Below are 24,384 nucleotides of genomic sequence, written 5' to 3'. Positions count from 1 at the left end.
TAAAGTTGGCTCTGAACGTTGCTCCGTGGTCCCGCCGTGCCTTATTCACGCCACAGTCATGTGGTCAGATGAAACCAAAGTAGAACTTTTTGGTATAAACTCAACTCGTCGTGTTTGGAGGAAGAAGAATACTGAGTTGCATCCCAAGAACACCATACCTACTGTGAAGCATGGGGGTGGAAACATCATGCTATGGGGCTGTTTTTCTGCCAAGGGGACAGGACGACTGATCCGTGTTAAGGACAGAATGAATGGGGCCATGTATCGTGAGATTTTGAGCCAAAACCTCCTTCCATCAGTGAGAACTTTGAAGATGAAACGAGGCTGGGTCTTCCAACATGACAATGATCCAAAACACACCGCCCGGGAAACAAAGGAGTGGCTCCGTAAGAAGCATTTGAAAGTCCTGGAGTGGCCTAGCCAGTCTCCAGACCTCAACCCCATAGAAGATCTGTGGCGGGAGTTGAAAGTCCGTGTTGCTCGGCGACAGCCCCAAAACATCACTGCTCTCGAGAAGATCTGCATGGAGGAATGGGCCAAAATACCAGCTACTGTGTGTGCAAACCTGGTAAAGACCTATAGTAAACGTTTGACCTCTGTTATTGCCAACAAAGGTTATGTTACAAAGCATTGAGTTGTATTTTTATTATATTATTATTAATAATAATAATATATTATTATTATATCATTTTATCCTGTCTTCCTTCTCTCACCCCAACCGGTCGCAGCAGATGGCCGCCCCTCCCTGAGCCTGGTTCTGCCGGAGGTTTCTTCCTGTTAAAAGGGAGTTTTTCCTTCCCACTGTTCCCAAAGTGCTTGCTCTTAGGGGGTCATATGATTGTTGGTTTTTTTTTTTCTCTGTATCTATGATGCGCCTTGAGGCGACTTATGTTGTGATTTGGCGCTATATAAATAAAATTGAATTGAATTGAATATTTTTGTTATTGACCAAATACTTATTTTCCACCCTGATTTACGAATAAATTCTTTACAAATCCTACCATGTGGATTCATGGATTTTTTTTCCCACATTCTGTCTCTCACAGTTGAAGTGTACCTCTGGTGCAAATTACTGACCTCTGTCATCATTTTAAGTGGGGGAACTTGCACAATCGGTGGCTGACTAAATATTTTTTTGCCCCACTGTATGTAAATGAGTGTCTGAGCAGGATATGTTTGTTGATTTCTTTCAGTTTTACTCTGACAGCATTTTGAAGGAAACTTAATAAATAAACTTAATAAACTTAATAAGAAAATCTTAATAAATGAGACAATAGGCCTGTCAGCTTGAAACAGTAGAAGCTCCCAGCAAGAAAGCTGTTGCCACTAAAGATTCACATTTCAAATTAAGTAGTGCATCATCAATAACAATAACTCAGTAGAAATGAAAAATAGGATTTACTTATACTTATATATGTTGCTACAGCATTCAAGGCAGTTTATAAGCATGAAAAGTTATCTTTTGTTTCATACTAGCCTCAGTCAGCTTTACAAAGAATAAAGATAGTTCTAGTTGTTTCATGTCAGCATTAATATTGACAAACTGGGTAAATTCACCACCTCTGTTGAAAACAAATAAGAAGGACACAGTCAAGTAACTATAAGAGTATATCGTCAGGTTGGTTCCACCTTTCTGTCAGACGGTTTGTGGGTCAGAAACAACATAACAGGAATTAAGGCAATGCCTGAAGAGAGTCCCTGTCCTGCCATAGAATTGTAAAGCTAAAATCACATTTGTTTCTGTGAAAAATGTTTTACAAAACTCACTCAATCACTTTACCTCATAGTAGCTTCTCACGGCATTGCAGAAAGCTTCATCAGCCACAATTTGAGTTTCTCCATTGAGGAAAGCAAGAAAACGCTCCTTTACTGCCTGTAGCTGCTGCTTATTGACCTAAGAAAGACAACAATGAAGAACAGAGAGAAATGATACAGAGTGGTGGTAGAGAAGGGCATAATTATTATGAAGTGAGAGTTTAATATGAGGTGGTGGCGGTATGAATGAAAAACAAAACAAATATAAGCTTAAAGTCACTGTTAAAGTGCTAGCAAAAACCCGCTTTGTGGGAGGTTTTCAAATTCTTCATTCTGCTTTTTGTGGCAATTCAAACATAATTCCACCACGAATAAAAGTTGTGGTGACCGTTAAGCTACATACATGCAACACGTGTTGACTATAACACATCAAGCAAACGCAAACAGAGAATGTGGCATCTCATTTGCAAGGGCACGTTGAATACAAAAATATAAAGAACAGTGATTTATAATAAACCTCTGGTAAAAAAGAAAGATTTTAATTGCTTGGACGTTGCTTGGATTAACAAGGTCTGTGTCAAGTATTGAGGAACCAGGACACACTGATGAGAAGTGGGCTACTGGAACAAGAAGGCATAAGTGGAAAAGGAATGAGAATAGGGAGCTACTGGAATGCTACACGAGTAATCCCTGCAGAAGGGGTTACATGAAAAGTATGTGGGACCTATGGATTCTTTGACATCAAATATGTAAACTAACGGTAAGATAACTCGTTTCTCAGTGTTCCAACATCAGCAAGATGGCCACAACTGATCATGTGCTTAGAGAATAGCTCAGGCAGCAGAAACCCAAGAAAGAAGAGGAGCATAAAGAGGAGCCATTATGGAAGGACAGGCTGCTTTACAGCATATACAACCGCCAAACAGAACAAGTGATACTGAGAAATCCTACCAACGGCTGGACAAAGCTAGACTGAAAGACAGCACAGAGGCACTAATCATGGCAACATCGGAACAAGATCTAAGCACAAGATCAATAGATAGAGACTAGATTCTACCACACCAGGCAAGGCCCTAGTGCAGGTTGTGCAGAGATGCCACTGAAATAATCTGGGACAGCAAAGTGCAAGATGCTAGCAGGCAGGGCTTAATGGAATGCCATGACCAAGATACTGGCACAGTATACAGGATCATCTGTTCCAAGTATGGCCTGGAACTCCCAAGGTCAAAATGGGATATGTCCTCTAGGGTGGCTGATAATGACCAAGCTAAGATCCTGTGAGATTTCCAGATACAGATGGACAAGCTGGTGATGGCTAACCAAACTGACATAGTAGTGGTGGAGGAAGATAGTATAGCTACATCTATGACTATGACTAAGTGATTGCAACATCAGGAAGGATTAGAAGCTTAATAAGCCCCAAGGGCTGAGAGAGGAACTAGAGAAGATGTGGAGGGTGAAGGTAACAGTGGTTCCTGTGGAGAATGGGGGTACTCGGGGCAGGCAGTGACCTCCAAACTGGGCAAGTGGCTACAGCAGGTCCCAGGAACAACATCTGAGATCTCTATCCAGAAGAGCACAGTCCTAGGAACAGCAAAGATACTGTGTAGGACCCATAAGTTCCCAGACCTCTGGTAAAGAACCAGATAAAATAGTCGGATGGCTCTGGGTTGATGAGGAATCCTAATGTTCAAACCATAAAAACATAAATCAATATATCTGATACTTATTCTGGATACTGTTACGTTGGTCTCCAATAACAATGTGATGAATTATTTTCTGTGTAATGCAAGACGGGGGGAGACTCGTCATGGCAGATCCAGTCACTGAGAGAATAACCGAGCTATCAGTAATTCAACAAGACTATAGCTGACCAAAAGCTGACAACTGTCAGAATGCCCATTTTGCACAGTTTACTTCACTCACCACAAAATGGATTTGAATGCCACTCCAAACACCTCAAAACCATGTAGAGGTACAATTGTTTCATCCACAGACACCAACAATCTGTAGTGTACTGTCTAAACAAAAAGCCTGGCCCACTAATAACAATTCTTGATAATATCAAAGAAAACTCAAACAGTCCAACAACTCCCGTTAAACCCTCATTAAAGCACTCAGCAAATGGAGTTGGTCATGACCAGAGATGGGCAGTAACGCATTACTGTAATCAGATTATTTTTTTCAAGCAACCAGTAAAGTCAGGGATTACTATTGCAAAAAAATTAGATTCCTGCTACTTTCCCATAAGCAGGCTGCGTTACTGAGTTGCTAAACCACGATTTTGTTTGTGAGTGTCTCATTACAATGACAATTATGATAATAAAATATATCTGTTAATTAAACTGTTTATACACAACACAGGACCTTCCTTGATGGCACTCCCTCAGCTTGGATGTAAATAGTTCTTGTTGTGTGTGCACGTGTGTGTTTTAAAAGTTAATTCATGCATTTCCTTTCCCTCTTTCAAAAGAGGAGTAAAGGGCTAGAAGAACTGAGATAAAGAAAAATGCCCCCATTCTTTCTTCTGCTTTTTTTTTTTAAACTAATCTTAGTCAATTACCTTTTTGTGTACTTGCTTTTTATGTTGTATCCATTTTTAGTATCACAAGAATAAGAAAAATTCCTGGTAGAAGCCTTTTGCAGAAGTGCTGTTTCCTAATAAAGAAAAGGAAAGGTTGAAAATGAACTTTGGTGAAAGTGTGGTATTAGTCACCACACGTTGCACCTTTAAGAGATAGAGATATTTTAACACTGACCTCTACAGCTGGCTATAATAACATAAACACGTTTTAATAAACTATTGCAAAAGTAAAAAAGGTAAAGTTTATCAGTTTGTCCACATCTGTCACCTTGTCACCAAACCTCAGTCAACAGCTCTTCAATTCTGCTTTTCAGGTCTGAAGTCCTCCAGATTTCACTCTTTATTTGCTCTGATTCGTTTTCCACACTCTTGAGTCTCTGCTCTGTTCAACTGTGGTTCCTCTGTTGCTCTGTACAACCAGCAATCTGTCAGGTTCCCCATATGTACATAATACACTCTCCCGTAGCCCAATACTCCATGCGTGACCCATTAAACCAGCAACAATTATCCATCTGTTATCTAACTGCAGCCTGCTAGTTCCCACGGTAATGGCGACAGATGGCTAATGTGGCTATTGGGTAATTGTTCATAGTTGAACAGCTAATGTTAAGGTTTACTACTTAATTACTTCCCAAGAAGTAGATTCTGTTCATCTGGACATCACATTTTCTGTGGGAGAAACATTTCATCACTCATCTAAGGGACTTCTTCAGTCTCAGCTGACTGCAGGTTCCCCCAACCTTATAAACAGTCCTATTGAACATCATATCATGAAGTGCCCTGAGTAAATGTGGTTATCCCAGTTGGACATTTGTGAAAGCTGGGAAGCCACCTAAAGAATGCTCCAGAGAGAGATAAGGATAGCTGCTGCATAAGTGACAACCTTTAGTGATCCCAGCAGTATCAGAACAGCTGAGATACATTTCTGTAAGTACCTCGTCTCTGTGGCTTTCAAACCTAAAACACACTGCGCAAAAATTGGTCCACCCTAAAGATCTGGTCACCTGGCACAAGTAGAGTAATATAGTGTACGCTGTTAAGTGCCAAATAAATTAAAAATAAACCACTGGTGAACCAATAACTGGTGAAACCAAAATAGCTTATTGGCTAAATGTTGGAAAGACTTTGAAGAGCAAAATTACTGCACAAGAAGGCTCCATCTCATCTGTGAGACAAGGTGGTACTTTTGTTATGTCTTGGTATTTATGGTTGCAAGAAACACACTGACATTTCTTCAGTTTTGGAAAAAACATCAGGATGAATGCAGAAGTAAAAACACTGGCAGCCACCAGTGCTACCCCTCAGCCTCCCAGTAGACACACCTATCACATCAGTTTCAAAGTCCTACTTCCTTGACCTCTGACCTTGAGGTCAAGGTGACAGATTCAAACTCGGTATATTCTTGGTATATGCACCTATGGTATCAATATGAAGCTCTTATGTTGCCTCATTCTCAAGTTGTCACATTCACAAACTTAGCTCTTCATGCCACCTGCACACACAGCTGACAACACTACCCCATCAACCTTTTATGACTGAGTCATTTATTCAACTAAATGCAATCAAACACATCTGATGACTTTTAATCAACCTGTCGGAAAGCTATCCTTGTCGCGTAAGACAGGAGTGGCTTCATAGTGCAGTGGTTAACACAATCTAAATGCTTACTAAATCTAGATTGTGGCAGGAGCTATCACAGCCTAAACATTAAAACTGTAAAATTAATTCAGCCGGTAATAATGTATGATCAGTAACTCCTTGTATTATGAGGGGTATAATAATACACAAACTAGATAGTTAAAATGGAGTCAAGTTCAGTGAAGCTGAGAAAACAGAGATATGAAATAGCTTAATTTTTATTTTATTTTCGATTTTCATGGTGATGCTCATGTCCACTTCTCTCCCTACAATAATTTGTTATTCTACTTTTTCTAACTTGTATTATTTAAAAACAACAACAACAAAACTGCTCCCTCTGTCAGCTATAAATCAATAACATCAAATGAGGCATGTAAGAGTGTGCTGTAAATTGATTAACTACAATAAAGAGGCTGACGTCACATGCCTACAGCAAACAGAGTTTATTGAAACAGGACCTGAAGGAGTCACTGAGTGGCTGAAGGAGAAATTCTGACAGACTACTCCTTGGTTGTGACTGCAATGTTTGTCAAAAACAATTCTCTAACTATCACGTTTGGCTGGAGCTGGAAACCATAGTCCTTCATAGTCGCCTCTGTCAGTGCGCCCCAGGGTGGCTGTGGCTACAATGTAGCTTACCATCACCAGTGTGTGAATGGGTGGATGACTGGATATGTAAAGCGCTTTGGGGTCCTTAGGGACTAGTAAAGCGCTATATAAATACAGGCCATTCCAATGAATTTGGCTTAGTTTCTGTTCCATTCTTCTCCATTTGCTACAGGTTCTCCAGCTCACAGCAGATCACCAGATAAGAACAAGGTCTACAGTCACCTGCTGCAGTGTATGATGGAGACGTTAGAGTTTGACAATGAAACACGTGTTTCTGGAGAGGAAAAGGACCTGAACAACAAAACTTTGTCAGCCTGCCAAAAGAAAAAACACAAGAGGGAAAGGCCATGTCTAGCTCGCTAATGGCAACGCAACATTCAAAACAAGGACAAGGAGATTTTCAGTCATAAACAGAGTGAATGTTGTTGTCTCAGATGAAATTGTTAAAATGTAAAGTTTATGTGAGGAAAACACTTGACTGAGTGAAAGAACTACACCCAGCTAAAATAACTTAAAGATTTAGGCTAAAAGGAAGTTGGCCAACTCCCAAAAATACATTAATAATAATTATTGAAACATTTTTGTTTAACAAATTATTAAAAATAACAGAAAAACTATATTTTTGACAAATAAGAAGACACAGGCTCACTGTGCACTATAAAAAGACAGATCATTTTATCTGTCTACAAAACGTCCATTCTGAGCCTGAAAAATGACTTTCATCATATTAGCAATTTTGCTGACAGTTCTGTAAGAGTTTCTTCAAAGAACCAGCTCTGTCTCTTTCCATCTGCCTATGAGCTTGATACTCAACTTTTTGATAACAGTTTTCATGTTAGACCTAGCAAGCCGTACTAACCAGACAGTCAAGTAGTCATTTCTGTTCTACGTCTTTGATGTATAAAAGAAATGACCAGGATTCACATTTTGTCTTGTAATTACTAAATTAACGCTTATGATGCAACTGCTCCGATATAATACACTCTCCATCATTGTTATTTTTGCTGTGGATTGTGTGAAACTAATATAGACTATCCAAGAACCTAAACAATGGAATCCAAAATGTAGTAAAATAAACACTATATAGATATATAAATAACATAAATATCTTATTTTAATTACTGGCATATAGATGAGAGAAAGCGAGAGACAGAGACTGTTGGGTGAACTCCATTCACTCCTACACAGCAAATTCAAAAGTGTTAAATGTTTTTGTGTTAATAGTCTTCTTGCAAAAGTAGAGTTAATTTTACTCTAAGCAGAGTCACATTCTTTTAATGTAACTCTGAGGTGTAAAATGATAGTAGTTAAAATCGAGTGTTAAAAATGAGTGTTTCTCTGTCAAATCTGGAGGTGTTACAATGGAAACATTAACTCTTGACCTCTTAACTCTGAACTCCTACAGGGGCTATGACACCAACAGAGTAAATTCACAGACTCCGCCCCCAGCACGGCTCCAATCGAAGCTGAAGTGAAGCCGTTTCAGAACATTTTGCTCTACATATTTGAGTTGTTTGCCATGCTTGGTAAGTCATTTTTTCAAAGATTGTTTCAATTATTATTATGAGCTTTTACTTCTGTGGCTCTTTGGAGTTGAGACAAAGCTGTGTGAAAGGCATTAGCCATGTTGCTCGCTGATAGCATAATATTCTGTTTTAGCTAGCTGAAAGGTATTGTTTGCGGGCAAATACCACAGCCTTGAAAAAAAAGCTTGCATGTGAATTTTCAGTCAAACCTTTGGTCAAATACACCTAAAACAATGTCTAGAATGTGAAATGTTGGTATAATGGTGCTACTTGAAGCCTGAAAACGATCGCCCATAAAAAAAAACAAACGAGCAAACAGCAGTAGCAGACGTCCTGACTGGATTCTACGTTAGCATTTAGATCCCTCCAGAGTTTTGTGCACACGGTTTAGGTAAAAATGAAAAAGGTTGAGGTTTTACATTTAGTTCAGTATTACCTGTTGCCTGTGTCCTTGTCTTTTGGGAAAATACTTTACACAAGTAATGGCTCAAAAAGGATTCCTTTTTTTTTTTTTTTACTGTGCTGCAATTGTTTACTGGATTATTTGTGCCATTAATTAGTGTCAACTAATTTTTATTCAATCTCCACACAGGATATGCTTGTGAAGATGGAATATGGGGGAGAGCAGAAGTGCGTTGAAGTTCCACAAAGGGATGAATGAAGGACATGCATATTGTATGGAAGAAATATGTGATGAGAATGCTGTTATTTGCATTTACCATGTCAGACCTTTTGATAAACAAAATTCTAATGAAAGTGAGAACATGTATACTGTTACATCTTTTAGAAAATGTTTTCAAATTGTGGTGCACAGTTCAGAATAAATGTTTTTCAAAAACCATTGCATCTTTTTAGTAAATGTTTATTTCCAAAAGAAATTTCTAGAAATTCAGAACAGTAAAATTCCCGCTTTTTAGAATGAATTAGAAGATAACTCTTACGTAGTTAAACTAAAATACTCTTTGAGAGTTAATATATAAACTCTTAACACCAAGTGTTAAATTATCAACTCCAGACAGATTTGGTGTTTAACACTAAATCAGAGTTAACGTACCAACTCTCTAAAAAGAGTTAAATTAACACTCTCTGGTGTGGACCCATATAGACACTTTAATAGTGTTGAAATCAAATCCGACAGTGTTAATTTGGACATGCTGGATTTGCTGTGTATCAGCAGAGAGAGAGTGGCACACTGCGCTCTAAAATCATGAAATTATCTCAATAAACACCACCTCTGCTTTCATCGAGGAAATAAAACACGGATAAATTTTCAGTTCTGACTTAGTTTTCTAGTATTTTTCTACTTTCAACAGAAAATGTTATTTGCTCCGTCAAGTGACGTCATACACTGCGTTACTCACACACACCATAAAGAATATATTCATACTGTAAAAACAAAAGCTAGAAAAACACATCCATTAATTACAGATGATGTATTTCTTAACAATTTTCATGACAGATGAATTTTTTGTTTTCCTTTTTATTCTTGCTGACGCTTCCGTTGTGAATATCTCAAAAACAACAGGAGGCTCGCATGGTTAGAAGTTGCTCAGCAGAGGATGAGGATTGGTCAAAAAACATAACACGTGTTAACTTATAAAAAAGGAAAGCACATAGCATTTTATTTAAATATATATTCTTTTAATAATTCAAAACAAAAGCTAATGCTATGCTAGCTTCTAGCTTTGCTTGACAGTTTATAGAACAAGCCTGTTGACATACACCCCGAAAAACTTAATAGTCAACCAAAAACAGCTGGAAACCTGTGTGGTTATTACAGTAAACTTGGCTGTCTTTTGTCAAAGGAGCTTGCAAAGAAAAGCGTCTGGACTTCTTTAAGTTGCTTGAAGACGTTTCACCTCTCATCCGAGAAGCTTCTTCAGTTCTAAGGTCAAATGGTGGAGAGTCCCAGATATAAACCTAGTGGGAGTTTCCCCCCACAGAGGGACAAAAGGACCCCCTGATGATCCTCTAATCGCCTGAGTGAAATGTCTTCAAGCAACTTAAAGAAGTCCAGACGCTTTTCTTTGCAAGCTCCTTTGACTACGATGACCTGGATGACTGAGAACCTTCACAGACATATTGCCGTACATTTTGGGAGGAACACCCTTCAACTGGTGCGGGAGTATGAAAGGGAATCAAGGAAACTAGCGGATTATAGGAACCATCTCCGTTTCAACCTAAGATGTAGACAAAGCAGAGTTGTTCCTAAGAGCCTGCGCCTTGGATCCACGGTCAGGGGATACAGAGCAGACTTGATTCTACAGAGAGCACAAAAATCACCTTTTAAGTGAAAGGATAAGACAGGTCCATTTCACCATAGATGCCCTCCAGATCAAGATCAGCCAGACTCTGCAGGAACTGGAAATCCTTCTACCCTCTCCAATCTTAGAAGAGGTTTACAAGTTTGTGGACAAGGCTCAGCGGGTCCAACACTCTAAAGGAAAAGAAAGACAACGCAGGACATTTCACACCTTGCTTTCAAAAACACACACTCCTCATCCTGAACCTACACAACCCAGAGAAGAAAACACACCTGATGCCAGTCAGGAGAAATGGGTTAAGAACTTTTCAGACAGGATTCTCACTGAACCTGAAAAGAGAGTATTAGCCAAAGGACTCAATTTTGCCATTTCTCCACAACAGTTGCCCATAGTGGACCTCATCACAGCCACAGAATCTGCCATACGGATTAATAAATTATCACAGACAGAAGCAGAGCAAATCAGGATGAAAGTCTCAGCCACGCTCTCCAGTGCCAAAGTCCCTCCATCCAACCTCACAATACAGGAAAAGAAGGCCGTCACTTCCCTGAGCAAAGACCACAACATCACTGTTTTACCAGCTGATAAGGGAAGATGCACCGTGGTCCTAAACACTACAGATTACCATACAAAGATCACTACTCTCCTCAGTGACAACAATACCTACGAAGCCCTAAAGCGAGACCCCACAAGCAGTTACAAAAAGAAAGTTATAGCTTGCCTTCAAGACTTTGAAAGGGACAAAATTATTGACCGCCTTACATATCACCGCCTTTACCCAGGGGATGCCATGCCCTGCATCTATGGACTTCCTAAGATCCACAAGGAAGCTGTCCCACTCAGACCCATAGTCAGTAGCATAAACTCAGCCACTTACAACATTGCTAAACACCTTGCTACCATCCTTGCGCCTCTCGTGGGGAACACCCCGCAGACCACGGCCTCTCACCGCAGACCACGGCCTCTCTGTGTGAGGATCTAAACGTATTCTACGCTAGATTCGACGCAGCGAACACCATGAGACCGGACAGTGTGCGCACCGCGGATGACGTCAGTGCGCACACTGTGTCTGAGGAGGATGTGCGGAAGTGCTTCAGGAAGGTGAACGCGCGCAAAGCTACTGGTCCGGACGGGATTCCCGGCCGCGTCCTCAAGTCATGCGCGGCTCAGCTGGCTGGAGTGTTCACACACATCTTCAACCTTTCCCTCTCTCTGTCTGTTGTCCCAGCCTGCTTCAAAATGGCCACCATCGTCCCTGTACCCAAATCCTCCACCATCTCCTCATTGAACGACTGGCGACCTGTAGCCCTGACCCACATCGTAAGCAAATGCTTCGAGAAGCTGGTCAGGGACTTCATCTGCTCTGCACTACCCGACTCACTGGACCCTCTACAGTTTGCATACCACCACAACAGGTCCACTGATGATGCCATAGCCCTGACACTACACACTGCCCTGTCACACCTGGAGAAGAGAGACACGTATGTGAGAATGCTGTTTGTAGATTACAGCTCAGCATTCAATACCATCGTTCCCTCGAAGCTGGACAGGAAACTGCAGGATCTAGGACTGAGCAGCTCCCTCTGCAGCTGGATCCTTAGCTTCCTGTCTGACAGACGCCAGGTGGTCAGACTGGGCAGCATCACCTCATCCCCCATCACACTGAACACTGGTGCTCCACAGGGGTGTGTACTGAGCCCTCTCCTGTACTCACTCTACACCTACGACTGCACAGCCACTAACAGCTCCAACATCATTGTGAAGTTTGCGGACGACACTACAGTGGTGGGTCTTATCACCAACGGTGATGAGACGGCTTACAGGGAGGAGGTCAGCGCCCTGACACACTGGTGTCAAGACAACCATCTCACCCTCAACGTCGCAAAGACAAAGGAGTTGATAGTGGACTTCCGGAGGTGCAGAGAAGTACACACCCCCATCACCATCAACGGAGCTGCTGTGGAGAGAGTGAGCAGCTTCCGGTTCCTTGGTGTACATCTGGCTGAGGATCTTACGTGGTCAGTACACACAAACAAAACAGTGAAGAAGGCGCAGCAGCGCCTCTTCTTTCTCAGGAGACTGAAAAGATTCGGCATGAGCCCCCGCATCCTCAGGACCTTCTATCACTGTGCCATTGAGAGCATCCTCACTGGATGCATCACCACCTGGTATGGCAACAGCACCGCCTACAACTGCAAAGCTCTCCAGCGAGTAGTGTGGTGCTCTGAACGGATAATTGGAGGTGAGCTTCCCTCCCTCCAAGACATCTACAGGAAGCGCTGCCTGAGGAAAGCGGGGAGGATCATCAAGGACTCCAGTCACCCCAGCCATAAACTGTTCAGACTGCTTCCATCAGGAAGGAGGTTCTGCAGCATCCGGTCCCGTACCAGCAGACTGAGAGACAGCTTTTTCCATCAGGCCATCAGACTGCTGAACACGTCATAGACACCTCAGCTTCACTACTGGAACTTCAACATTATGCACTCCACACTGTATATAAATGCCACTTGTTTTGCACATATTCAACTCTGTATATTTTATATATTTTATTTTATTTTTATTTTTTTTACTATTTAATTTGTAAAAATGTGTATACACACTAGGGCTGCCACGATTAGTCGACTAGTCACGATTATGTCGACTATTAAAATCGTCGACGACTAATTTAATAGTCGACGCATCGTTTGAAGCTTTGTAAGATCACAAAGGACGCAGGAATGAGTAGTAGGATTTAAGGGTGTAATAACGGACTGAAACAGAAGATGGCAGCACTGCATGTACAAGGATGCCAGCTGCCGTTAAACCCCGAAGAAGAAGAAGCTGTGTCCCAGAATTCATAGCGCAGCCCAGCGCAGTTGTCAACAATGGCGGCAGCTAGTTAGTTTTAACTTTACTCTTATTATTCTTTCTGGGTCACAAAATAAACGTTTAACATATTTTCAGGCGAGAATGTAGCTGTGTAAACCTCAAATATCTGCTCAGTTTATCAAGACACCACATATTTTCAAAAGCTCTCCGACGTTTTCGGAGACGTCTGTTACCCACTAGCTCGTTAGCTAGGCGGGGGCAAGGCTAACTAGAGCCGTGAGAACACCGGACTCCCGGCAAATCGTTTTCAAACCCACCACTGTCTTTCGCTACTCAGGTTAAACATGATATATAAGTCACTTAGATAACTTAAAATGTTATTGTTTGGCTTTCTTTAGTATTTTATTTGTTCCTGAGTAAATCGGTTTGGCTAAGATTAAAGTTATAGTTTTTGCACAGCTAAATAAACTTCAAGCAGACAGCTGATTATCAGAAGTGTGAGACTCTGGAGAATATACTCCGGTGTCCTGTTATATTTTAGAAAGCAAGGAGTTTATTAAACTTCACCGAAACAATCTGCAAATTTCATTAAAAATTAATAAACTACCATCTTGTCTTTATTTTTAGTTAGCACAAACACTTCAAGCTGTAAGCTAATGATAGTTATATAAGACCAGATGCTGCTGGTGCAATAAGCTGTACGCTGTACGTCCAATGGATGATGATCTGATTAGTCGACTAATCGCAAAAATAATCGGTGACTAGTCGACTATCAAAATAATCGTTTGTGGCAGCCCTAATACACACACACACACACACGTAGGAAAATATTTAGTATACACATCCAGAAATGCATACACTATTATATATTGTACATATATTTATTAGTTTCAGGTTGGCCATTCTTGTATTTTGCTCGTTTGTGTTGTTGTGTTTGCACAACTCTGTTGCTTGTGGGGCTCGCACACAAGAATTTCACTCGCATGTGCTGTGCCAGTGTGCCTGCACATGTGATGTGACAATAAAAGTGATTTGATTTGATTTGATTTGACCCCACACCACATCAAGAACTCCACCGACTTCACTGACAAGGTCCAGAAACTTACCCTGGATCCAGATGAAACCATGGTGTCCTTTGATGTAGTCTCTCTCTTCACTTGCATACCCACCACGGAGGCCGTGGAGACTGTCAGAAAACGACTACAAGAAGACAGCTCCTTGGAGGACAGGACCAACTTCACACCTGATCAGATTTGCACACTGTTAGACCTCTGCCTCACCACTACATATTTCAAGTACAACGAAGGCTTTTACAGACAAAAACATGGCTGTGCCATAGGCTCCCCCGTGTCACCTATTGTAGCCAACCTTTACATGGAGGAAGTGGAAAGGAAGGCTCTTGGCTCTTTCAAAGGAAGAGTACCCAGCCACTGGTACAGATATGTGGACGACACCTGGGTCAAAATCAAGACACAAGAAGTGGAATCCTTCACTGCGCACATTAACGCTGTGGATAAAAACATCAAGTTCACCAGGGAAGACACAAAGGACAACTGTTTGCCTTTCCTGGACTGCGCCGTGCACATTGAAGAGAATGGCAAACTCAACATCAAAGTTTACCGGAAGCCCACACACACGGACCAGTACCTCCTGTTTGACTCCCATCACCCTCTGGAACACAAACTTGGAGTAATCAGGACCCTACACCACCGGGCAGAACATGTTCCCTCTAAGCCTGAAGGAAAAAAGAAGGAACACACACATGTAAAGGAAGCACTCAAAACGTGCAGCTATCCTAAATGGGCGTTCTTAAAGTCAGCAAAGAGGCACAGAAAAGAAGACCAGACACCAGCGAGGGAGGATAAGAAGGACAGACGCAACAACATTGTCATCCCCTATGTAGCCGGTGTATCAGAAAAACTCAGGAGAGTTTTCTCCAAGCATGACATCCCAGTGTATTTCAGACCCAGCAACACGCTCAGACAAAAACTGGTTCACCCGAAAGACAAAACGCCAAAACACAAACTTAACAACGTGGTGTATGCTGTACAGTGCAGCGAGGAATGCTCAGACCTCTACATTGGAGAGACCAAACAGCCACTTCACAAGCGCATGGCACAACACAGAAGAGCCACCTCCACAGGACAAGACTCAGCAGTCCGTCTGCATCTTAAGGATAAAGGTCACTCTTTCGAGGATGCCAATGTTCACATTTTGGACAGAGAGGACAGATGGTTTGAAAGAGGAGTGAAAGAAGCCATCTATGTCCACTGTGAGCGACCATCTTTGAACAGAGGCGGGGGTTTACGACACCAACTCTCTGCCATCTATAATCCAGTTTTGAGATCCCTTCCCAGACACCTTAACGCCCACTCACATCCTGGGCCATCTGACCTCAGGAATTCGCATGATAAGGTGGGGCCAGGTTTCACAATGAACACACCCGAAACTCTGGCTGATTGGGACCCACGCCCAGTTTCACACCTTGGCTCAGGCGATTAGAGGATCATCAGGGGTCCTTTTGTCCCTCTGTGGGGGGTCACTCCCACTAGGTTTATATCTGGGACTCTCCACCATTTGACCTTAGAACTGAAGAAGCTTCTCGGATGAGAGGTGAAACGTCTTCAAGCAACTTAAAGAAGTCCAGACGCTTTTCTTTGCAAGTTCCTTTGACTACGATGACCTGGATGACTGAGAACCTTCACAGACATCTTGGCTGTCTTTTCTAAGAATGTTTTACTTTATAAATTGATTTACTGTGACCAACACGAATATTAACAGTTTGAGAGTTTTGCTGAAGCATACTGATCAGCACAATCACAGGATGCAGTCTTTGTGTGGGGATTTCTCCAAAACGTGTTGATCACAGTTTTTGACAGTCTGGTATAGTAAGTAGTTCATTTGTAATTGTGCTGGGCTTGTCTGTGTCATTGTTTCACAGAATAGCATTATCAAGATGTAGGGATACCCAAATTGGCCAAAGGTGTCGTGGTGGAGATGAGTTTGAAGCCTCGATACAATTCCGGCACAAACATGCTTCAGTGATTCACAAAGTCTTGCTTTGCCCATCACTAGACCTTGTTGACAAACCCACAAGGTCATAAAAACAGACAACAACATGGACGTATGTAGGACTACTCGCGCTGATGAAATTCATGCGACTCGGACCAGAGTAGCCTCTAGCTGACTCACAGATGCAGAAAGTATTATTCTTGTTTGAAACGACAAAGAAGCCAACTTTATAACCGCTCAGCTTGATCTTTGACATTGTTATGTAAATAAATATAATCTCTCCCATTTCCAGATTAATGTTCTGTCATTTAACTAGACTTATCTTGTATGATTAAATTATCTATAACATAATAAATGCTGATTGGAGAGGCTCTTTGTGAATTGTAAAGGACCCAAAACACTAGATTCACAACTGCTCTTGGTACAAGAGCCTGATCCACTTAATGAGTTTGTCATCCATCCATCCATTCGCTTCCGCTTATCCTTTTCAGGGTCGCGGGGGGCGCTGGAGCCTATCCCAGCTGTCATAGGGCGAGAGGCGGGGTACACCCTGGACAGGTCGCCAGTCTGTTGCAGGGCCAACACACAGGGACAGACAACCATTCGCGCTCACATTCACTCGCATATTCACACCTAATGGCAATTTGGATTTTCCAATTAACCTATCCCCTCAAGCTGCATGTCTTTGGACGGTGGGAGGAAGCCGGAGTACCCGGAGAGAACCCACGCAAACACGGGGAGAACATGCAAACTCCACACAGAAAGAGCCCGGCCTGATGTTGGAATTGAACTCAGGACCTTCTTGCTGTGCGGCAACAGTGCTAACCACCGTGCCACCGTGCTGATGAGTTTGTCATGAGAACATTTATTGATTTACTGAACCAGATGTTGGCTTCCTTTGTCTAAACACTGTGGAAAGATCCTCCACACTGTTTGCTTTTCACGCTGCTGCAACATGTATTTATGCCCACCATTAAGGTGCAGGAAGCCGCTGCTGAACATCAGGTGTAACCACTTACGTATGGCTATCCATACATTGTGAGATGAGCCATAACCCTATCCCTAACCTTAACCAATAATCAGTAAAAAGAAAAATGTGCTTATGTTTAAATAAACATTATTTGCTTAGCTTTTGTCGTCTGTGCAATAGAGCTGGGCGATATAAGATTTTTTCATATCACGATATGTTTTTTTCATTTCAGGCGATAACGATATCTATCACGATATAAGCCAAATAACTATATTTGTAAGATTTAAATGTGCCGTTGCTCACAAGTAAAATGTGAAATAATCAGCAGCTTGTTTTTATTTAAATATTTATTTCCCATAATAAGTTCAACAGGGTAGATGTACTTAAGGAACATGAGACTTTTTCAGATAAATAAAGGCAAATATTGCAAACTACACAAAAGGCAGCCGCTAAAGCGTTTAAGTTTCAAAATAGAACAAACGAAACAGACTAAATTGTCAATTCCACTTAGAAACAAAATATTAATTCTAAAAATAAATCTTAGTTTGTTTTACAGAAGAACAGACAAAATTGACTAACCTTTGTCAATATCAAATAAACTGAGAACTAAAAGGAAATTCTCAATCTCTCCTTGTTGTATAGCTGAGCTTTTCAAACAGTTTTAACAGTTACTTTAGTCTGACAAAAGCCGAATGACGAATTAGCGCTTCCAGTCAGAGACTGAGGCTACGTCCACACGTACACGGGTATTTTTGAAAATGGAGATTTTCCGTTTTCGTTTTAAAAAATAATCCCGTCCACACATAAAGGCAGAAATGAAGGAAAACGCTGCTATGAACATGCCAAAGCAGCAGGTGGCCCTAGATTCCTAACCGTGCAGAAATGTTGGCCAATCAGAAGTCTAGAAGCCTCAGTGGGAAAAAGTAAACAAAGCTGGGGCATAGAAGCAGAACCGAGTCGTATGTGTGGAGGGACAGTAACTGTGTGTATATGTAAGCATTTAAACACTGCAGAGAGTAGAATTAACAGTAACAGTATTATAGAAATTCATTTCACCGAAACAATAACGTGGCGCACAGTGTGACGTCAAAAAATGTGCACACCTTTGACGCTGCGTTTTCTCAGTTTTCCTAGTCCACACATAAATGCAAAAACGGAGTATCAAGTCACGTGACGTGACGCTGCGGCTGTGATTGGTTCGGCTCTGCGCTACTTAATTTGGATTGTCTGTTCTTTTTTTCTTTTTTTAAAGAGGACAAGAGCAGCGAGGTCTATCGCGATAGTTGAATTTCTCTATCGAGTAAAAGTTATATCGCGATACATATCGTTATCGTTCTATCGCCCAGCTCTACTGTGCAATGAACTGACGACTCCTACATATGTGGTAGAATTTTTCGACAATGTATGATACTCAGATGTGTATGCTGAAATGTCAAAACATTGGGCTGCACTCCAGCTCTTCACAAATACATTCATGTGATTCTGATGTGGACAAACAGAAGGAAACTATTCACATAATCAGCTGAATCGTCCTGCATCCTGCAATCCAATCTAGAGCTGTGTGTTTGGCTAAAATGATTTGAGCTGGCTACTAGCTCCTTGAATGTGTCATACTCTTAGTACAATCAACCTAGTTACACTAGTACATCCTAGTGGTAGTGTGCCAATTCATAGTTTGCAAACCAGTCGCAACCAATAGCAAAAGCCAACCGAGAACACCAGCGTGCTGTGTGAGAAACATGCAGGAAAGTGTGCACCAGTGTACAGAGCCCTCACGGAGATCTAGTATAAGTCAACCAACAAGTCCCACATTCTCTAATGTTGTAAAGGCACTAACAGAGCGAGGCCCATAACATCACAGAAGCTAAAATAGATTTCTTATCCTAATTTTAATTTATTTTTAATGAAAAAAAGAAAAAAAAGAAATACAAAACAATAGTTTGATATAGTTGAATAGTTATTCAATACTAAAAATATCTAAGTGTGTTAAATATTGATACCAACAGTGTCATCTTGGCCTCTTCGAGCTTACGGAGAACTTCATCACTCCTTCCCTCACTAACAGCTGAAGTTCATCGTCATCACTCTGAACAACATTTTTGGAGAATTTTCAAGAGATGTGTAAAGCTCTCGTTTGAACAACATTAAAGTCTTAAACAGGTATCATAGACGTCAACATTGGTCATTCAACTATTAACAATTATCTGAGTGCCACATTAGTAGTCTTTTGTTATTAGCATAGTTGCCATCATGTGGTGTTTCTTCAGATTTCAATCATTCAGTCCAATAAAGGACACCAAACAAGAGTTAACAGCTGAATAAGCTGTTTGGCATTGACAGAGAAGGCAAATCTTTCCTGGAGGCAACTTATTCAGCTCTGCTGCACTATCCACAAAAAGTCATTTTCCTTACAAATGTAGGACCATTTAAGTGGAACTAAACAGGCTTACCAACAGTGTAAGATGTATATGCATTTGTAACAATGTTACAAAAAAGAAATAGACAACCAAACAGATTTCCTTAAATTCTGTGCTGTAAAGCAGATATATTACGAATGGGTTCATAAATCTGCCTAAACAGAAAAAATATCTCTTGCAACCACAGCTTTTAATGAGCTGCAACTCGTAAAACAACATTTTTGTAAAAAAAAAAAAAAAGTTTAAGCATAAACTCTTTCTCTTGTGTCTCTCTTTTCTCTTTTTTGTGAGTTTATGACTTGCAGACTAGCAGGTTGCTTCTCCCCTGCAGATGCGTCAACTCCTGCCGCAAAATGATGAGAAATGAATTGATTATCTGCTGAAAACGACTTGTGAAATATTCCAAGTTGTGGCACTGTATGCTTTCAGGGTATGACCGTGTAATCGTGATCTTGTTAGACTTGTAATACCGGTTAACACAACTAATCTCCCCGAGCGTAGCAATACCTGAAGCCGCTGCTCAGAGCAGATGCGGTGAGAGGAAAGAAGAACCACGACGGAGGACGGCGTTAACCCGAACGGTGAAACTGGAGGTCCGGTAAAAGTTCGTAAAACATCCTCCGTACGGTCATTTTTGCTCCCCTGATGCCAAGAGAACTTTCCCAAGCTCCGGTCTGGGAACGCTGCTACGAAAACCCTGTAACATTCTGCGAACCTTCACAGGATGTCCCGTCGTTTCTGGGTATATTTGGTTAAAATTGACGATTAACTGCGGATTAAATATAAACCGAATTGACCGGTTGGTTCTAGTGATCACAAAAACGATGCAGTTTTCTCGTTTGTGTTGACTTTTTAGACTGGTAAGACCAATTGCTTCCAGTTAACACATTTCCAGTGGTAGACAGTGGTTTTTGCATAGCAGACACTCAACAGGTGTGCAGCAATAACTCACCTTCTGCTGCCGACGGGACATGTCGGTGGGCTGCTTGGCGTTGAACGGGTAGGCTATGCACCGGAGGACGAACACATAAATCTGCAGTTTTATTTTCCTCTCCTCTTCCTCCTTCTGAATGGACTCACGTTTCCTCTTTTCCTGTTCTTCATCTGTAGCGCTGTTCACTTTCGTACTTTTGCCGGCGAGGCTTCCAGGTGTCGCGGAGCGCAGCTGCTGGCTGCCCGGGGGTCCCGTTTCCCGTTTCTCTGCAAAGGAAGAGGCGTCCGGTTTCCTCTGAGGCTCTAAGTCGGACTCCCCACCAGTGTCTTCGCTAGAAGACGAATCTAACATAGTGCACTGTGTCAAAATTCTGCTTCAGACTGAGAAAAAAGTCAGGAAACAATTTTTGAGCGTCTTTTTGTTTGTTTTAGTCGACGTGGCCTTGACGTCTGCGTAGGTGGCGCGCTCTGAACCACGACTTCAGTGGAATGTCAGGTTACTGCGGAAAGCAAAGGTAGGCGGAGTTTTCATTGTTAAGAGGTGGTCTCCGCGTGCACTTCGTTCCTTCACAGCTTTAAAGAATGCGTTGGCGCGTGCACAATGTGTTGTGCCCAAAACTAATTTCCAGTGTTTGTGTTTTTTATGTATTATATCTTTGCTTATGCTGATAGCCTGCAGTCAACAGGATTTAAGAAGGGGCTGTGTGTAAAATAAAGAAATGATCTGTTTTGCAAGTTTGCAAGTCTTTATGGCTCTGTGTTATTGTACATACATTATAATCAATTCAGTCCTTTTAGGCTGCTTAAAATATCTCTATATAACTGTTATATTTATTGCAGCTTCTGCTTCCCTCTCGACCTGATCTATCTTGAAAAAGTGAAATGTGTATTTTTGATTATTGTTTTGAGTGTCATTTGTCAACATGGTGATATAAATTTATGATCATTGTTGCAATAGGGGTGGTTTCATCTTACTTACTTTTTCAAACTGACCAAAGGACTTCATCAACTGGTATCAGCGCCGATTCCAGGTTAACACAAAATCAAGAACTGGTGGTGGATTTTTAGAAAGACAAACATGCTGGGAATGGGCATTGGCAAAACGGACTCATATAACCACCTGACCAATAAACTGGATTGGACTAACAATTCAAAGGCCATCTAAAACAAAAGTACAGGGCAGGCTGTATCTGCTAATGAGACTCTCAGATCTTTTAGAGCAAAGACATGTATAGATACACATACATACACATCATATATACAGTGGGGCAAAAAAGTATTTAGTCAGCCACCGATTATGCAAGTTCCCCCACTTAAAATGATGACAGAGGTCAGTAATTTGCACCAGAGGTACACTTCAACTGTGAGAGACAGAATGTGAAAAAAAAAATCCATGAATCCACATGGTAGGATTTGTAAAGAATTTATTCGTAAATCAGGGTGGAAAATAAGTATTTGGTCAATAACAAAAATACAACTCAATACTTTGTAACATAACCTTTGTTGGCAATAACAGAGGTCAAACGTTTACTATAGGTCTTTACCAGGTTTGCACACACAGTAGCTGGTATTTTGGCCCATTCCTCCATGCAGATCTTCTCGAGAGCAGTGATGTTTTGGGGCTGTCACCGAGCAACACGGACTTTCAACTCCCGCCACAGATTTTCTATGGGGTTGAGGTCTGGAGACTGGCTAGGCCACTCCAGGACTTTCAAATGCTTCTTACGGAGCCACTCCTTTGTTGCCCGGGCGGTGTGTTTTGGATCATTGTCATGTTGGAAGACCCAGCCTCGTTTCATCTTCAAAGTTCTCACTGATGGAAGGAGGTTTTGGCTCAAAATCTCACGATACATGGCCCCATTCATTCTGTCCTTAACACGGATCAGTCGTCCTGTCCCCTTGGCAGAAAAACAGCCCCATAGCATGATGTTTCCACCCCCATGCTTCACAGTAGGTATGGTGTTCTTGGGATGCAACTCAGTATTCTTCTTCCTCCAAACACGACGAGTTGAGTTTATACCAAAAAGTTCTACTTTGGTTTCATCTGACCACATGACATTCTCCCAATCCTCTGCTGTATCATCCATGTGCTCTCTGGCAAACTTCAGACGGGCCTGGACATGCACTGGCTTCAGCAGCGGAACACGTCTGGCACTGCGGGATTTGATTCCCTGCCGTTGTAGTGTGTTACTGATGGTGACCTTTGTTACTTTGGTCCCAGCTCTCTGCAGGTCATTCACCAGGTCCCCCCGTGTGGTTCTGGGATCTTTGCTCACCGTTCTCATGATCATTTTGACCCCACGGGATGAGATCTTGCGTGGAGCCCCAGATCGAGGGAGATTATCAGTGGTCTTGTATGTCTTCCATTTTCTGATGATTGCTCCCACAGTTGATTTTTTCACACCAAGCTGCTTGCCTATTGTAGATTCACTCTTCCCAGTCTGGTGCAGGTCTACAATACTTTTCCTGGTGTCCTTCGAAAGCTCTTTGGTCTTGGCCATGGCGGAGTTTGGAGTCTGACTGTTTGAGGCTGTGGACAGGTGTCTTTTATACAGATGATGAGTTCAAACAGGTGCCATTCATACAGGTAACGAGTGGGGGACAGAAAAGCTTCTTACAGAAGACGTTACAGGTCTGTGAGAGCCAGAGATTTTCCTTGTTTGAGGTGACCAAATACTTATTTTCCACCCTAATTTACGAATAAATTCTTTACAAATCCTACCATGTGAATTCATGGATTTTTTTTTTTTCACATTCTGTCTCTCACAGTTGAAGTGTACCTCTGGTGCAAATTACTGACCTCTGTCATCATTTTAAGTGGGGGAACTTGCATAATCGGTGGCTGACTAAATACTTTTTTGCCCCACTGTATATATTGGAGGTATACCAAGAGCTAAGAGAAGGGCTCAAGAAGATGTGGAGGGTGAAGGTAACAGTGGTCCCAGTGGTAATTGGAGGACTAGATGAGGTGACTCCCAAGTTAGATGAGTGGCTCCAGCAGATCCCGGGAACAACATTGGAGCTCTCTGTCCAGAAGAGGGTAGTCCTAGGAACAGCTTAGATACTGTGGTACACTGACACCTCTACAGGAAAACATGTCTATTAATCATGGCGTTAGGGGGAGCACCCTCTCTCTCTCTGCCCTCCCCTTCTATCCAGTCTTTAAGTCTGACGTTATTAGCCGTTTCTGGGTCCAAACTTCGCTCCAGGTCCCAAAATCAAACGAACACTGCTGTATCACTGAGAGTTACAAACTGTCTAAAGTCTTTCATCTTTAATAAAACGATCAGCATTGCTGCTTTACCAGGTGTAACAATTAAGTTTAACATCCAGGCATCCATGAAAACAAAATGTATGAAATTTAATGGAGTTAGAAGTTAGTAGGAAGTTAGCTCGCTAGTTTCCACCTAAACATGATATAGCATGTTCTGACTGAGAGATCACAGCTGTTAGTATAGTATAAACAGTGCTAACTTTTTTCCACTCGACAAAAGTTAACGCAAGAGTTCCCGATGGTTAGGGACAAATGCAATCGCATGGCAGGATGCTGTGAATGGACCAAACTTCAGTCGGAAGAACAACTGAGATAATCCATCCACAATACGAGGTTAGTCATTAATATACTGCTGCATGGGCTGAGCTGTAGCTATATTGTAAGGTTTTAAAAACTGAGCTTTAAAATGAATAGTGATTTTATATATATATATATATATATATATATATATATATATATATATATATATATATATATATATATATATATATATATATATATATATATATAAGAAACAAAACACAACAGTTGTATTAAAAACACAACAGCCTTAATAGACGCAGAGTAGTTTGGACCTGAAAGCAGGATTCATAC

At 41.5% G+C, this 24,384-nt stretch overlaps 1 protein-coding gene across 4 annotated transcripts in view; it reads right to left on the bottom strand.

The window, feature by feature from the left end:
- cadps2 (Ca++-dependent secretion activator 2) overlaps positions 1–21,200 on the bottom strand; it is a 198,404-nt gene extending 177,204 nt beyond the window's left edge. For 2 of the 4 annotated variants that reach the window (XM_082540794.1, XM_082540797.1), the window contains exons 1-2: positions 20,536–21,199; positions 1,781–1,894 (exon numbers count right to left, since the gene is read on the bottom strand). In XM_082540794.1, coding sequence (XP_082396920.1) covers positions 1,781–1,894; positions 20,536–20,868 — 447 coding nt within the window. In that variant the 5' untranslated portion in view covers positions 20,869–21,199. Of the gene's footprint in view, positions 1–1,780; positions 1,895–10,395; positions 11,236–20,535 lie in introns of those variants that run through there. The other 2 variants (XM_082540795.1, XM_082540796.1) reach the window with 2 other exon arrangements.
- Positions 21,201–24,384: the final 3,184 nt, after the last annotated feature.

This window comes from Aulonocara stuartgranti (genome assembly GCF_965226115.1).
Source record: "Aulonocara stuartgranti genome assembly, chromosome: 7".
Lineage (NCBI taxonomy): Eukaryota > Metazoa > Chordata > Actinopteri > Cichliformes > Cichlidae > Aulonocara > Aulonocara stuartgranti.
The sequence above is the reverse complement of the archived record's forward strand: the minus strand, read 5'-3'. Positions and strand labels throughout refer to the sequence as shown.